Below are 18,574 nucleotides of genomic sequence, written 5' to 3' on the forward strand. Positions count from 1 at the left end.
ACACTTTTCCTTTTTTGTCCCGCTTTTTATGGCATCATACAATAAAATGGATGGTGTCATTGCAAAGTACAACTCATCCAGCAAAAAAAAGCCCTCATCGACAGAAAAATAAAAAAAAGTTATGACTCTTAGCAGAAAGGGTAGAAAAAACAAAAGCGCAAAAATGAAAAATTGCCTGGTTCTTAAAGAGTTAAACACAACAAAACTTGGAAAATTGAAAACAACACCTTGGTTATTTTGTACTAATGCATTGTATCAGGTTTTACCACTCATAGTTCCAATGTTCTAACATTTTTCGTCTCTGTTTTTAGATCAGCGCTTGCCATTTGTTTGCCGTTGCCGTAGAAAATCCTTTAATCAGAAAACAGATAAAGAATGTAAAGACAGTCAAAAGGTCGAAGAGAATGATCGTTCCCAAGAATATACCTTCCCTTATGAAGCACAGACACAACCTCAGCACTGTGATAGAAAAGAATATGACCTTCACCACGGACCAGCAGACGGTAAAACAAGTTCATCAATATATGACAAAATGGATAATTATGTAAAAGTAACATGGCAAGATACAAAGTCCCAATGTGAGAAAGACGAACTTCACCACAATACCAACCAAGAAGAGGACAATGGAGAATTTACAGTCACATCTAATGGATTTCATTTGAATCTAGAAATAAATAAGGCAATAGATAAAAACTGCAGAACTCGTGTTATAATAATCAATGGAAAAAGCGTCAAGAAGAGCAGAAGTTACCACGACAGAGGACACCAGCAAAGTCAACATGATGTCAACCACAATTGGGATTTTATGGAAGATTCTGGAAAGATGTCAGATATGGCAGCCCTGGAAAATAAGAGTTGTGAAAAGCCTTTAATAAAATTAGAAATAATAGGAGAAGGTATAGAAGTAAAATATAACGTCAAAGCTACACAAAATGTAATAGTTCACATAGACTCTGAGGAACAGAAAAATAATGATGAAATTGAAAGTGGTTTTGCTCTAACTAATGATTACCGCTCAACTGAAGGGTCATGCAGTTCTTACCCTGTGTCTGATTTTAGTCTTAATGATGAGAAAGAATTCTGTTCTAATTACAGATATCCTGAGTGGTGTGTAGATGTCCCTCCACCTCCTGCAGAGTTTGCAGATGTAAATGAAACATTTGTAAGTCCAGAAGATGAAGACTGGAGTGTTATTGGAGAGGAAATTACAGAAACATATTCTACATCTGCATCACCATCATCATGGTCTGAGTTGGAAACTGAGCCAGAACAACCAAAGGATGACTTGAGCCTTGAAGAAAGAAATGAAAACCACCACATTCAGTACTTTAAATCATGGAAGCAGAAACCAGTTAAGCAAAATAAAACCAACTTAAACCAAGACCCCTTTATGCCAAATAAAGAACAAAAGCTGAATCCAGCTAAGAACTGTCACTCAACGAAGAGTGATTGTCCCCTTCATGCCAAAGTAATAAGACGTAAAACATTTCCACAAATGTATTATGATCCATATGTGGCTTGTAGTAATACAAGGCAATCTTTTTTTGAATTGGAACAGCACTTGTTATCATCAAATCCTACAGCTCAAAGAACTCATCCTCATGTTTCTTCTGTCGACCTCAAAAAACAACTAGTGTCATTAACATTTCTAAACAGAAGAAAACTCAGTAAAGAGAAAGATCATAACATCATTCCACTTAGTAGTCCAAAGGTAATTTCATGCTTTGGCCAAGAAGATGAGGCAAGTACTCATTCAAATGTTTCTGATCCATGCGAAAATGGTGAGCGTGTTTTAGATTTTGTGAATAGCCAGTTGGATGAAGATGACGACATGATGAAGCATGCTGACGAACATATCGATTTTAGTGAAAGTGGTTTTGATGAAGAGATGTTAGACAGTGATAATTATATGGAAGTACAAGATATTTCAGTGTTACAAAACAATCAATTTTTAATACAGGTTACTCCGCCTTCTCGAAGCTCATCAACAGAACATATTTTAGGAAATAACAGCAACAGTCGAGTGCCAGCTGAATGTCTCCAATTATTTGAATTAAGTCAGCCGAACTCTACAGAACCAGAAAATACAAACAAAAAAAGAAGCTCAGTTGTGACTGTTGTAACTGGAGACCTGGACCAAAGAGTGCTAATTCAAGGTGACACTGAGGCACCAAGCACTGGAGTACAACGAGAACCTAACAAAGAGTTTACATCTTCCTTTCTACAGAGAGACTCAGTATTAACGCCTGTTTCCGATGTTGATGAACCTGATTCAGACAACAAAATACACAGTTCATTTGAAGAACAAAGCACACTGGTAGACATTGAAGTATTTTCACAATCAGCAGAGACATTCAAGCCTTTTTTCTCAATGGAGCAACAAACTAACATATCTGATGAGTCAGGTAGAAATGAAGAAAATAGAACCTCAGATTCAGAGCAGGCGGAAAGTAGCAACACATCTACAAGAAATAGTTCTGATAGTGCCATCCCAGGCACTTCTTTTGAGTCGATAACCTTTCAGATTCCAAACCAACCAAAGTCTGATTCTGAAGACAATTATTCAAAACATATTGAACAAGATGAAGAATATTTGGAGAAAGTTGAAAGTCCAATTATGAAAAGGAATGAAAAAGGTAACTCATTTCATTCATGATGGTCCATATCTTTATCTTTCTTTAGACTGACCAATATTTATATGCACTTGAAAAACACTATTTCATGTCAGACTATAATATTGAGAAATGCATCAGCTAATTCAATAAGTAAGTGCATGCTATTATGCTGAGACCTCGATATGCCCTGGGCATAACATACAATCATCCTCTAACTGTAACAATTTTTATATACCCTACATACAGCATAATTAGAAAATTATATAAGGCTATATTCACATTACCTTTTATATTGAGTCTCAAAATGATTATTGATTTATAATGGGATCTAGCGTGTATGTCACCAAAAGACCGTTAGTATATTCTTATGCAGCAAATGGTATAAACAATACATAGTTTTCAATTAGTCAAGGTTTACATTTTTAAAACATAAAAAATCCTAACTAGAGCTGAGCGAATAAGTTTGAGTGGAATTGAATTGTACTCTACTTTTACAAAAATATGTATTCAGCAAAATGTAGATTTTTTTGTAATTGGCTTTTGCATGGATTCAATGGCTGCTGGCCAACATTTTTCTGAGCCATAACAGGCCTTCAAAACATTTAAAAAAAAACCCCTCAGAAACCTTATATTCACCTCTTTGGCTCCTCCATTCTCAGGTTAGTTCTGGGAGGGGTTGCTGCACACGTTGTGATGTTATGGGCAGCGACCTTGCGGAGTGCATGCACAGAACCCTCCGGGGCCTAACATTTCTGGAATTCTCAGCCTTGACTGAGGCCATGTGATTTTAGCACTGCTAACGCCGATCTGAACATGCAACAAGGACTGGACGGGTGGCAGTGAAGTGCTGAGAGGCTGGAGATGTGAGTGGTGAGGTGAACATAATGATTAGTAGTATTTATTTACATATTATGGTTATTATGAAGCTACCCCAGAGCATAATAAGAGACATTAAATTTGTGGAGAATAAGTTCTCCTTCAATTGAATTTTTCAGGGATAAACACTTTAACAAGCGAATTTGCATTGTGCCAGATTTGCTCATCTCTAATCCTAATCCCTTTTAATAATGTACTATTAAGTGTCCAAGAGCTGAATATTGAGGGGAATCTAAGGACCAAAGCATTTACCAATATTATTTATCAAGATAAAGTAGCTTGCCAATTGCAATTTATAAAAAATGATGAAAACTGATATAGTTTTGTCATTAGGCACAAAAGAAGAAAAAATCTCATGATGCATCTGATAGATGAAAACCTGGCCACAAAAGCATAAAGCCACAAATGGGCAAATTTCTATAGTTTGAAGGGGTTAATTATACTCACAAATATCCAATATGCAAACAGCTTATTGGGAACTAAAAGTCCATTTGGTTTCCTTGTTCAAAAAAGTCTACAGCCTGACTGCAGGCTTGCCAAGAATATCGGCTCATCCATGTCTGAATATCAGTTTTCGACTTACTGAGTGCTGAGTTGGCAGCAGAACATGATATGAAATAAGACAGTGATGACTTGCTCCATAGATTTCTTAGTTTGTAATGTAAAGGAACGTAATACACTAACTTCCTTTATTTGTAACTAGATGCCACACAAGAAGGTTTCAACAAAAAGTTTAAATTGCCTAAAGACTTGGTATTAATGGAATCGAGGAGCTGTGAAATTGCTCAGGAGGAATTGTCTGATCGCTGGGCGAAGAAAAGGAAACAGTTCAAGGAAGCAAGAAACTGCAACTCAGCTGGAGGCAGCTCAATCACCAGCAACTTCACTGAGGAGTCAGGTAAGATATTTGTTACTCCCATTGTATTAACAAAAATTTGTAATAATTTTATTGATGTACGAATATTATGTTTGTCGTTACTGAGTCAGACTGCATTTAAATGGTACTGGACAAACCCAAAGCAAATGTTAAAATAAAAATAATAAGAAAAGGAGCAGTTGTAGTAGTTTAGGCCATTTAGAAGTTGCTTAAAGTCACTTAAAGAGACTCTGTCAGGACATTTTGCTATGTAATCTGAGCCAGCATACTGTAAGGCGGGTTTTGCACGTTGCGACATCGCAAGCCGATGCTGCGATGTCGCACGCGATAGTCCCCGCCCCCGTCGCAGACACAATATCTTGTGATAGCTGGTGTAGCGAAAAGTATCGCTATGCCAGCTTCACATGCACTCAGTCGCTCTGGCCGGCGACCCGCCTCCTTCCTAAGGGGGCGGGTCGTGCGGCGTCATAGCGACGTCACACGGCAGGCGGCCAATAGCGGCGGACGGGCGGAGATGAGCAAGATGTAAACATCCCGCCCACCTCCTTCCTTCCGTATAGCCGCCAGCGGCAGGTAAGGTGATGCCGCAGGAACGAGGAACTGCATCGTACCTGTCGCGGCACCGGCATTATGGAAATGTCGGTGAATGCACCGATGATACGATAACGACGCTTTTGCGCTTGTTCATCGTATCATCTAGCATTTACACACTACGATGTCGAAAGTGACGCCGGATGTGCGACACTTTCGATTTGACCCCACCGATGTCGCAACGTGCAAAGCCGCCCTAAGAGTTAACATGAAGTTTATAGCTAGCTGTCTCTTATCTCAAAGTCTGTTTTTGTTTATTTGCAATATTAGTTTAAGCCTCTTATCTTTATCATTAGTGGGTCTCAGTAGTGAGTAAGCTGTAGTCCGACTCTGCCTCCTTCTGTGATTAACAGCTTCTTTCTATGAAAATGTGCACTGAAAGCCTGATGTGGCCAGAAGCAGCTCCCAGAGCTCTGCTACATGTTAAAAATAATATATTTTACTGTGTCAGAACAGCTGCAGCGACTAATGTAAGTGATACACAGTTTCCCCGAACATAAAACACGTCTTATATTTTTTTTTTACCCTGAAAAATGCGCTGGGGCTTATTTTCGGGGTAGGGCTTATTCTCGGGCAAACACGGTTGAGGGAAAGTTTATCCCCAAAAAATGCAGATTCCCTTCTCTCAGGAGAATCATACTTACCAGACAACTGCGTTGCTCCATGGTCCTCCTGTGATCTTCAGAAGGTGCTCCCAGCAGGTATGCTCTATGCGATCCTACCCTTCTTCTGGCTAACACTCACATACATCAGACTGCACACACACACAATCATACACACATATAAGATCGCACATACAATCACACACATACACTCACCACATCCGGCGATACCGATTGCTTCCAGCCGGCAGAGGAACCTAAGACACAGTACAGTGGAGTGCGAGGATCTGTGGTGAAATGCATTGATGTGTGTATGTGTCCAATCTGATGTGTGTATGTGTGCAATTAGATGTGTGTATTTGTGCAATCTGATGTGTGTGTGCGATCTGATGGGTGAGTGTGTGTGATCTGATGTGTGAGTGTGTGTGATCTGATGTGATTCCCTTTAACTTTAGATTGACTTATACTCCCTATGTTTTCTTAAAGAGGTTGTCCACTACTTTTAAATTGATGGCCTGTCCTTAGGATAGGTCATCCATTTGGCATCCAACGTACAGCACCCCTGCCACCAGCTGTTGCCGGTGCCAGCGGCAACAGCAGGCAGATGGAAATGCTGAGTTCTAGAGATGTCTCATCTCTCCCGTCAAGACTGGGTATTGTACATCCACTCCCTATCGGTTTGAATACGAGGGGGATGATGCTATACGCGGCAGCGGCGACTATCAGTTGATGTGGCAGGTCTGGAACTGAGCATCTCCGGCCGGCTGCTACCGCCAACGGCACCAGATACAACTGATCACCATCAATGTAAAAGTAGAGGACAACGCCTTAAGGAACTGATGCCATTTTAAACTGTAGTTTTTTAGAATGCTTTCATTAATACCCAAAGCAACAGAGCCTCCTTTTTTTACATTGCAGTTGATTCATTTATTTCACGCCTCTTGCACATTGCTAATACTTTGTAATCAGCTACTAATGCAAAATTAGTTTGTTTAATCCAATTTTGAAGCTGTGGTTTACAGTTTATTGTTGATAGTGATTTAGCCAGCATGTGCGAATCAAGATTAAGTTACTTTACGTCAGTCCGGCAGATGACAATAGACTATATCCCGTAACAGGAAAAGATTCACTTACCTAAACTCAATTGTCCACACATCACATGCACAGCCCTTCTGTATTATACGGATTTTCACAATCTGCTGGATAAATGCAATACTGCTGTAAACCACACCAAGAGTGCAATGTCCACGTGCAAGAATACAGAGCACGTTTTTATTTCTAAAGCGCCAACATATTCCACAACACTTTACAATTGAGAGAGAACATGTACAGACAATATGAGACATTACAGAATTACACCATTCAATAGATACAGGAGTGAGGACCCTGCTAATAAGCTACAATCTATGAGGAAATAGGGAAGGCACAAAAGGTAAAAGGTAAAAAGTGCCATATGGTCCAGCCATCAATATAAGAAATAGGGATTTTAATAGCTCTGCATGAATCGGTGACCAGCTAGCATGTGTACAAGTCCAGGTACAGAGGGCTATAAAAGGGAATCTGTCACCAGGTTTTCGCTCTCCCATGTGAGAGCAGTATAATGTAAAGACAGAGACCCTGATTCCAGTGATGTGTCACTTACTGAGCTGTTTGCTGTCATTTTGATGAATCCATGTTTTCTCTGCTGCAGATCTAGCAGTTATACAGAGCTCATAAATATGCTGGAATCCTGGTCTGCACTTTCCTCTGGTTGAATTTATATTTTGTCCATTCATAATTGTAGCAGCCAGAACTTTCCAAATTTTATGTAAGCTTCTCTATATGTGGTCTTGACTGTTAAAATTTTTAAGGCCATGTTCACACGTTGCATAAATACTGTGCTTATTGTTTTCTGCATGTGTCCGCACCAAACTACGCAATAATAGTATTCTCTGGTTATTGCATCCTTGCTGCATTCTCTAGGTCTTTTCCCTTTATTTGATACATTTTTGGTGCGTATGTGAAACCACATTTTTAATGTGTTTTTGTATACTACAAAAAAACTTTGATTCTGCCCTTTAAAAAGTAACTCTAGTTTTTTACATGCATGTTTTTTAGGTTCCACATAAAACTGCTAGAGAAAAAAGAACCAGGACCGCAGAGTTCAGCGGCGTCTTTAGATGCACAGTGGGCGCAGGTTTCATGAAATCAAAACCGATTTGCTTGAACAATTAAACACAGCAGACTTTTTATAAAAAAAAAGCTGCAGAAAATAACACTACATGTGAACATGGCCTAAATGTCCAAGCAAAGTGGATGTCATTTCATAAAATCTCCTGCCCACTGTTCATCTAATGACACAGCTGATGTTTGCCGTTTTGGTGCATTTTTTCACTATAGGCTTCTATAGAGAAGAACAAAGAGACGGAGACTGAACAAAAAGCATGTAAAAAAAAAAAATTCATGGGAAATGTTTCACTGCTATATAAATACCACAAGGGATCAGACTATAAAACACTGTTAAAGGGAACTTGTCACCAGATTTTTCCCTATTAAAATAAAAGAATCCCCTTCTGCAGCTCCTGGGCTGCATTCTATGAAGGTGCACTTTGGCCCTGACTCCCCTTCCAGACCCTAGAAATAACTGTATAAAACATGACCCACACATATGCTAATTACCTGTGTGGCTCAGATGGGTGTGCTTTTTTTCTGCTCCTGTCCCCCCTCCTGCCGCTGTTCGCCATCCTCCTTTCTTGATTGACGTGATGACGCCTCCGTCATCATCCTCGTTGCATTTTCAAATCTCGCGCCTGTGCAGTTATGGCGGCTCGCACAGGCACAGTTTGCTCTGCCATATCGCGGGCAGAGCAGAAAACATAGCTGCCCTCGCGCGCGCCGGTGAGCTAAATGCGCAGGCGCAAGATTATGGTTGGCGCTGTGCATGACCTCACCAGCGTCATCCTCGTACCCGACCATAATCTTGCCCATCTGAGTCACATAGGTAATTAGCATACGTGGGGGTCATGTTTTATAAAGTGTTTTTTAGGGTCTGGAAGGGGAGTCAGGGCACAAGGTGCACCTTCATAGAATGCAGCACGGGAGCTGCAAAAGGTGACACTTTTAGTTTAATAGTGAAAAATCTGGTGACAGGTTCCCTTTAAGCACATATGAAAAAAAAAACAAGTTTAAATCCTCCCTTTTGCCCATTAAAAATAAAACAAGAAAAAAATACACATATTTAGTATTGCTGCGTCCAAAAATGTATGATCTATCAAAATAAAGTAAATGAATATTACTTACCTGATCAGTAAATAGCATAATGATAAAAAATGAAAACGCTAGACTTCAATTTTTACAAATTAAAAAAAAAGCATTTTACCACTTAAATAAAAAAAAACATACACTGGAGATCAAAATTAGAGAAAAAGTTTCAGAAATAATGTAATCTACATTGATCAAAATTTGAAGGTTTTTTGTGAGGGATATACCATGCCACTAGAGGAGTGTTTTACAAAATATCCAAAGTTTATTAACATTAAACCTTTATTTTGCCCAAACCATGATGATCATAAGAATATAACTAAATTTTCTGATGGTAACAGTCACCGATCAGTAGGACGTGTACAAGCCTTTGCTTTGAATGAATTCAGCACATCTGCGGCCACAGGACATCACTAGTCTCTCACACTGCTCTGGTGTGATTTTGGTCCACTCTTCTTCCAGTCTCTTCTACAGTTCTTTGACTGTTGGGGGTTTCTTGGCCATAACTTTGTTAGCAAGGATTTTCCAAAGGTTTTTTATTGGGTTTAGATCAGGACTCTTGGCTGGCCATTTCATTGTTTCAATGTTTTTTGTTTCAAGGAACTGCTTTACCCATTTTGCTGTGTGGCAGGGGGAATTGTCCTGCATGAAAATTATTGGCTGATTGAGTGATGAATGCAAATAAAGAATCACGTGTTGAAGAAGGTTCACTTGCATTTACTCTGCCACGTAGCTGTATGCAAGGTCCAACTCCTGCTGCAGAAAACATTCCCAAACCATGACAATTCCTCCACCATCTTTCACTGACTTCTTAACACACTTTGGGTTCAGTCTTTCCCCAGTTTGTCGATGAACATAATGTTTCCCATAAGACCCAAATGAATTAAATTTGCTTTCATCACTAAAATGAACTGTGAGACACTTCTCCTCTGTCCACACAACTTGCTCCTCACTAAAGGTGAGTCTAGTCTTTTAATTCTTTCTGCTTATGAGAAGTTTGGTCACTGCAAAGTGGGCATTCAGTCCAAATGCCCTTAAACGTTGTGACACTGTATGAGGAGACAGATCCTTACCCTGTTCAGTGCTGAACTGGCGAGCAATTGCAGCTGCAATGTTGAAACGATTACCCATGGATATTCTCTGCATTATCCTGTCCTCTATTGTGTTTGTCTTTCGAGAATGACCAGCTTTCATGGGGGACTTGAAAGAGTTTGTGATGTTGTAAAGATGCAATATTCTCAAAATCACAGACTTTTAATGACCAACTTCTCTTTATATGGCTGATAGGGTCACCCTTTTGGCCTTCATCTGGACAACCTGCTGCCGGAGGGTTTCAGTCACTTTGGAACAGCACACCATTTTGAAAATCAGTGCAAACTGGAAAGTTAGGCTGCCAGTTAGGGTTTGTTAGATAAGGAAATTAGCACGAAGTGCCAGATTAACACCAATAACTTGCAGGTATCTGAAAGTGTTCTCTAATCTAATCTGTTTTGATCAGTGTTCTTTTTCATTTATCTCATTTAAATTTTTAGTATGTGCTTTACAATTATTTTAATTTATGAAATAATCTTAAAATACTGCTAGTTTACTCCTGTATGATATAATCACATAAGACTACACAATGACCTTAACATTTAGGAAATTGTATGATGTTCTCTAATTTTGGTCTCCAGTGTACATGTGATCTATGTACTCGTACTGATTTGGAAAATCATATTTCCAGGTCAGTTTTAGTATATAATGAATATGGTAAAGAAAAAAAAAAACAACATTGTCGAATTGCACTTTTTTGTGCAATTTTAACACACTTGGATTTTATCCCCATTTTCTACTATACTATATGGTAAAATAATGACGTGATTCAACAATACAACTCGTCCCGCAAAAAAACAAGCTCTCATATGGCTCTTGGAAGAGGGGTAGGAAAAATGGAAAACAACAAAATGGAAAATATGCCCTGGGGGTGAAGGGGTTAAGTATAGAAACGTCTATAGTTTTGCAAGCTGTGGCTCAGTTTTAGCAGCTGCTTGCAATGATACAGGTTGTGTTTTCAATTTTGGGAGAGACCCAGATCACAGGAAACAAAAGTAAATTGTTTAATTAATGTAAGTGTCTACAGAGCAGAGATGCTGGCCCACCATCGAGGAGGAGGAGCTACTGAATGATGAAGACGATGGGGTGAAAGAGAGCAACTTGCACGGCTGGATGTCTTTCAAATTGAAAGGGAATTATTCATGATGTGTCTTTCATCTGCTGTACTAAGTATCCTCGAACAACCCTTCAGGGCACTTTACACGCTGCGATATCGCTATCGATATCGCTAGCGAGTGTACCCGCCTCTGTCGGTTGTGCGTCACGGGCAAACTGCTGCCCGTGGTGCACAACATCGCTTACACCCGTCACATGGACTTACCTTCCCTGTGACGTCGATGTGGCCGGCGAACTGCCTCTTTTCTAAGGGGGCGGTTTGTGCGGCGTCACAGCGACGTCACATGGCAGCCGTCCAATAGCAGCGGAGGGGCGGAGATGAGCGGGCGGAATATACCGCCCACCCTCTTCCTTCCTCATTGCCGGTGGACGCAGGTAAGGAGATGTTCGTCGTTCCTGCGGTGTCACACACAGCGATGTGTGCTGCCGCAGGATTGACGAACAACCAGCGGCATGCACCACCAACGATATTATGAAATGGAGCGACGTGTCAACGATCAACGATTTTTGACGTTTTTGCGATCGTTGATCGTCGCTCCTAGCTGTCACATGCTGCGATGTCGCTAACTACGCCGGATGTGCATCACAAACACCGTGACCCCGACGATATATCGTTAGTGATGTCGCAGCGTGTAAAGCACCCTTTATTGCCATCAAAGCTGACAAATACAGGCAGATACATATCAATCATGCAATACCATCAGGGGGAATCTGATTGGCTGCAAATTTACTGTACACAGGGAAAAATAACCCCAAACAATCCGTCAATGTGATTAAGAACTTAAGAACTATTTTCAGCGTAAAAAAAAATAAGGAGACCTGAAAGTGATGTCCCTGATCTCAACATCATCCGGACTGTGTGGGATTACATGAAGAGGCAGAAGGATTTGCACAACCCTGCATCCACAGAAGATCTGTGGTTACTTCTACAAGATGTTTGGATCAACTTCCTTACCAAGTAAAGGGGGCTTTACATGCAGTGATATCGCTAGCGATATCGCCGGTGAAAGCACCCGCCCCCGTCGTTTGTGCGTCACGGGCAAATCGCTGCCCGTGGCACACAAAATCAATAGGAGCCGTCACACGGACTTACCTGCCTACCGACGTCGCTGTTGCTGGCGAACCGCCTCCTTTCTAAGGGGGCGGTTCGTGCGGCATCACAGCGGCGTCACTAAGCGGCCGCCCAATAGAAGCGGAGGGGTGGAGATGAGCGTCCGTAACATCCCGCCCAACTCCTTCCTTCCTCATTGCTGGTGGCCACAGGTAAGCTGCAGTTCGTCGTTCCCGAGGTGTCACACATAGCGATGTGTGCTGCCTTGGGAACGACAAACAACCTGTGTCTTCAACAATCAACGATTTTTTGAAAACGAACGACGTGTCAACGATGGACGATTTGGTATTTTCCATCATTAACGGCCGTTCGTTGGTGTCACACGCAACGACGTCACTAACGATGCCGGATGTGTGTCACGGAATCCGTGACCCCGGCGATATATCGTTAGATACGTCATTGCGTGTAACGGGGCCTTTACTTCAAAAACTGTTCAAGTGTATTTAGAAGAATTGATGCGTTGATATTGTTTTGAAGGCAAAAGGTGGTCACATCTATAATTGATTTGATTTACATTTCTCCTTTGTACATTTATTTTCAATTTTATTAATTGATAAAAAAAAAAAACATCAATACTTCTGGTTCTAAATGTAATCTTACTTTGCAGCAATTCTTTCCAAACCTGCCTAAAAGTTTTGCACATTACTGTATGTATATTTATATTAATATATTTGTAGTACACAGTTCCTGTCCACTTCTTCCACATGTACAGAGGCAGTATAGTCAGTAGTGATGAGTGAATATACTTGAATATACCATACTCGCACAAATAGTAAGTATTTTTAGTATAGGTTACTTGTCGAGTATTTTGGTATGCAACATTGTGAGTTTCAAGTCTCCTCCCCGCATGTTTGACGCCTGATTTTCAGCCACTAAATATGTGGGGATTTGTCTTCCAATCACAGTACTGCCGTTACCATCTTTGCTACTGGCATTACTGGGATTTGACTTCAGGTCATTAATGCAGGAAAATTATACTTAAAAAGTTTCCCTGTCACACTACTTCCCGATCCACTCATTAACCCTTATGAGTATGAACTGCTTCCCCCACCCACCCTCGGTTCCGATGTCTTTGATTGGTTGCAGTCCTGTTTGTCCCAGTCACCCTCTTTGCCAGCGTCTGTGATTGGTTGCCTTCACACTAGCTGTCTGGGTCCTGCAAGTGAAGGGTAAAAATGAATAAATTGAAAAAATGAAGTAGGGTCTCCCATATTTTGATACACAGTGCAGATAAAGCAGACACCTACAGGCTGCAGGCGCAGCTGTGCACGTTATCTTGGCTGTGTATCAAAATACGAGGGATCCCGTGCAGCTTTTTAAAAAATTCTTTCAATAAAAACATTTAAAAACCTGCGTGCGGTCTCTCCAATTTTAATACCCAGCAAAGATAAAGCAGACGGCTTGGGGCTGGTAGCCGGCTCTACTACATACAGAATATGTCTACCAGCCCCAGACTGTCTGCCTTATCTTGGCTGGGTATCAAAATTTGGATAACGGCCACTGTTTTCAATTATTTATTTAAATAATTTTTTAAAAAAGCTGCATTGGGGCCCTCGTATTTTGATAAACAGCCAAGATAACACACATAACAGTGAGCTACAGCCTGTAGCTGTCTGCTTTATCTTTGCTGGGGGTCAAAATACAGGGAACAATTTTTTTCAATTTTTTTCCAATTTCCCAATCAAGCAATGGGATCCACTTTCACTGGGAGCAGCAGGTTCAACTTTCACTGAGGGTAGCGGGTAGCCCAGAGTGTGATCTCTGGTGACCTGACTGTTGGACTGCTCTTGCGCTGTTCCCCTCAATCCAACAATCCGACAATCAGGTCACCGGAGATCACTCTAGGCGTCCCTCGCTGCCTCAGTGAGAGTTGAATTCACTGCTCTCAGTGAAAGTGGAACCCGCTGCTGAATTGCAGTGCAGCCGTGCCCCGCAGATAGTTCAGCAATCTGGCAGTGGGTTCCGCTTTCACTGAGAGCAACGGGTTCAACTTTGACTGAGGACAGTGGTCGAGTCCCCAGTTTGACCAGTGTGACCTGATTGCGCCGACAATCGGGCAGTCAGGTCACCGGAGGTCTAATGGACGCGTCAATTGCTGGACAGCTGCAGGCTACTATTTTTATGCTGGGGAGGACCCAATAACCATGAGCCCCCAGCCTAAGAACACCAGCCCCCAGCTGTATGCTTTATCTTGGCTGGGTATCAAAATTGGGGAGGACCACAGGCCGTTTTCTAAAATTATTTATTTAAATTATTTTTAAAAAAGCTGCATAAGATCCCTCGTATTTTGATACACAGTCAAAATAACGCACATAGCTGGATCTGCAGCCTGTAGCTGTCTGCTTTATCTGTGCTGAGTATGATATATGGAGGACCTTGCACCATTTTTTCCAATTATTTGTTTATTTTTACACTTCGCTTTCTGCCTGACTAGACAGCTAGTGTGAGGTCAACCAATCACAGATGCTGGCACAGAGGGTGGGCAGGGAAGCAGGATTGCAACCAATCACAGGCACTGTTACAGAATGTGGGCAGGGGAAGCAGAGTATATTCATGAACTTTAATTATCGGACCAGGAAACAGTGTGACAGCCAAGCTGGAAACTGTAAGTATAATTCTCCTGCTTTCATCCCCATAATACGCTGACAAAATTATTCCCAGAAACCAAATGTGAGTTAGAAATGCATCCAGGCATCGTCCCCATGCTGTTCCTATTCAGTTTCAGCACTTTACCATCCATTGCAGCATTTTTACAGCCCTCCCAGACCTACTTCCAAGGTGCTGTAGAAATTTATTTGAGTTTCCCATTGAATTAGTTTCATTACTTGGTTTGAATACACGAAGAATAGAAATTGTTGGGCTCAAATAATCTGAATGTGAATATTTTAGCTTTCGCCCATCTCTAATAGTCAGTTATCAAAAGTTTATTTTATGAGCCATATTCATTTTTTTTGTCCACTATTTCAATGAATAAGAACAGGGCTGGGTAAAGTGCAGCCCGCTGGCTACATCCGGCCCTCTGGTTGTGGGTCTGCCAAAGGGCTGAAAACAGGACCGCGGAGTGCACCATACCCTCCCCTACCGCCTGTCCTCTGCCTGATGACACTGCTGCTTGCATCCTCAGGATGCAGACAGCCGTGAACACATTGGTAGAGTAGGGGCCGCTGGTTCTATCTTCCACCAATCAGCATGAGGCACAACAGAAGCATTGATAGTACATACAACATTGTCGGTTATAAATGACTTAATGACAAAATGTGCAAATTGGTAGAGGAAGTATGAAATAGATGGACCTAGGTCTTTTTTCAGCCTATGTAACTATGTAACATCGTGCATGAGGCTGAAGCAGAATGCCAGGTGAAAACAGGAGCGAGGAGAGTATGTTGTTTATGAGATGGAATGTTTGTATGTATGTAGAAGGCTTTGTGGGGGCTCATAATGTATATAGGAGACTATGTGGGGGCTCAGAAATGTGTATAAAAGGCTATTAGGGGGCTCAGAAATGTATATAGCAGGCTATGGGGGAACCCTTAAAATATATAAGAGGCTATGCTGTATATAGGAGGCTATAAGTGATAGAATTAATAATAATATAAAATAATAAGTATATGTTAATGTTGAGCAGAATTAATTTCAGCCTATTGGTTCGGAACCCAACACCAGTCACAGTGTCTCTTCTGACCTCTCGGGAAAATTAATTGCCCACCCCTGATCAAGAACATATGTATGACTGTCATCATACGAGAGAAACAGAACAATTTTTTTCTTAGGTGTCATCCCAGTCGCATCCTAGTGGTTCCGTATTTTTCACTGATGCAGGTACACTGTCTGACCTGATTATTTACAAACGGATTATACTGAATTACAAAGTATGTCTTCAGCGTATCAACCGCCTTACATGAATTTCCATAGGCTCTAATGGCCAAGTTTGATCTGTAATATGGATGTGAATATGACATGCTGTGTGTCTCACGGAAACTGAGACATGGATTCATTTTTAAAACTAATGTGTGTGCGGATCAATGAAACTCTACATGTGAGTGTACTTTCCGAGAAAAAAGCAGACAGGTCTAGGACATGTCTGACGGATGTGTAAATGCGGCCTTAAAATGGAAGCAGTAGACTAATCCATGGTTTGCTGATCTCCTTTAATTAACCAGTGACCCATAGAACTTAGAAGCATCCCACGGATTATACCTTCTACTTGGACTCTGACAACCTATAAAAGTCCTTGAAAGGCACAATCATTGTTTGCATATGAGAGCAATATCACATTCAGAAGATTTAATTTTTAAATAAAATATTTAATGTTTTAGCCATGACAAACATTACACGGGACAGAATTCTGATATAGAACCGTACATGAGACTGACATGATTGTAGAAGGCAGAGGCATTACTGGCCAGCCATTCGTCAACATTGAGTCCTTTGGGTAAAGCCACGAGCATTAAGATATCCGCATCTAGTATTCGTGCCCCCGTAAATCGTGGCTCCAGGTAGAGCTTCTCGCTTTCTGCTGCCGCCTTCTTTTTGATCTTATTGTGCTTCCCCAATAGTTTTCCGACTGCTTGAAATACCATTTTGCCGGTAGGTTTCAGTGTAGACAGAGCAGCAGCTGCTTCCCACCTTCAGGTTTTGAGACCCTTGTTCTTCTCGCAGTTCCTTGTGAGTCCAGGTGCCCAGAGCTCCTGCTGAGGAGGTAGTCCTCCTATGTCCAGTCCCAGCTAGTAACACACTGCCTCAGTCAACAACTTCCCAAGCTTTTTGGAAACACAGTGGCAGACAAAAGAGGGAGAACCTGCCTAACCAGAGGCTGTCACAGCCCAGTCTACACACGCTCTCCTCCCCCTTCCCATGCACATAGCCCATGTGGTAGTATTTTTTGCAATAATTAAAAAAAAAGCAAATTAAATTAGAGAAAGGATAATAATCCTAAAAATAGAGCAAAAACTTTTTTTTTCTTTTCACTGAACTGCCAACTTGGAAAATGTGATCCTTGAAAAGCAAAAAAGAAAGAAGTCTATTAGTAGTAGATGCGAAGTTATAAACCAAACACCTAAAACTTTCATGAATTATCTTAAAGAGAACCTGTCAGATTCCCTGACCGTCCCTTTCTGCTATTATAGCGGTATGAGTACAAAATTCCTTTTACTAATAAGGGTATGTGCGCACGTTGCGTACTAGCCCAGCACCGTAAAAGGTGCGCTTCAGAGCGCAGCTGAAAAGCTGCGTTCTGAAGCGCATGGTGCCGGCGAGAACGTGCGCTCTGCCTGCAGCTCCTGCCATAGACAGAGCAGGAGCTGCCGGCAAAGCGCAGGAAAGAAGTGACATGTCACTTCTTTTTGCGCAGCGCTTCGGCAGTAGCCGAAGCGCTGCGCTCTGAGACGCCACGTGCGCACGGCCCCTGCACAATCTCCATAGACTGTGCAGGGGACGCAGGACGCATGCAGTTACGCTGCGCTGCAAAGCGCAGCGTAACTGCATGAATTTACGCAACGTGCGCACATAGCCTAAGGTGTTTAATGTCACTGATTAGCACTGCAGTCACTTAAGAATTTATTTTTATGTTGCAAATGCAAAGTGAGGCAGAACTAGTCCAGCAGGCCGTTTCTTTTCCCCCGGACTAGTCCTGCATAAGATCTTCTAATCACAAATCTAAATTATTGGTCCTACCTTAAAAGGGATTGATGTAGGCTGTCAGTCACGCACAGTGTAGCATAATTAGAAGATCGGAGGCAGGACTAGTCCAGGTATATTGACACCCCACTGGACTAGACCTGCCTCCTTTGCTTATGTGACATTGTAGATTAAAACTACATTCTTAAAAAATTGCAATGCTGATCATTAGAATAAATAAATATGCAAACATACAACTACAGCAGTCATTGAGGTCGGTCTGGAGTCCTGACAGTTACAAGAAATGATGAATTACTCAAAAGAGTTGTCTCTTTAAGACCAGTAAAACCAATGTGGGTGTAATTTATCTAACATGACCGATGCACTGTTATCACTGGGGGCAACTGGTGCAGGGGTAAAATGGTGTTGTATACTTTCAGTAAATGGCCACCCAATGCAATGAGTAGATGAGCACTACCTCTCAGAACATCTGGAACTCTTACATAATTGGAATTTTTGCTGGCTTTAAGAGGCTAGACCCCCTTCACAATGGCCGTATGCCCTATCTATTAGGTCAGATTGAGAAGCTGTTGTTGTTGTTGTGGCCACTTTAACAGTACAGTGGAACCTCGGTTTACGAGTAACTTGGTGTGCGAGTATTTCGCTTTATGAGCAAAGCTTGCTGTAAATTTGCAACTCAGTTTGCAAGCAAGCTTTGCTGTATGAGTAAATACTCACCGCACAGACTTCCGGTTCCGTACTTTCACCGCGCTCTGACCCGCTCTTGCAGTCTGCACAAACACGCATGCACACATATTATGCTCACCTTACCTTCCGT

At 41.5% G+C, this 18,574-nt stretch overlaps 1 protein-coding gene across 1 annotated transcript in view; it reads left to right on the plus strand.

Annotated features, from left to right (window-relative positions):
* Positions 1-18,574, plus strand: part of LOC142254546 (uncharacterized) — a 95,860-nt gene that overhangs the window by 3,009 nt on the left and 74,277 nt on the right. The window contains exons 2-3 of the mRNA XM_075325687.1: positions 312-2,636; positions 4,195-4,389. Of these exons, the coding sequence (XP_075181802.1) occupies positions 312-2,636; positions 4,195-4,389 (2,520 nt within the window). The remainder of the gene's footprint in view (positions 1-311; positions 2,637-4,194; positions 4,390-18,574) is intronic.

Source organism: Anomaloglossus baeobatrachus, chromosome 1, assembly GCF_048569485.1.
Source record: "Anomaloglossus baeobatrachus isolate aAnoBae1 chromosome 1, aAnoBae1.hap1, whole genome shotgun sequence".
NCBI classification, from domain to species: Eukaryota; Metazoa; Chordata; class Amphibia; order Anura; family Aromobatidae; genus Anomaloglossus; species Anomaloglossus baeobatrachus.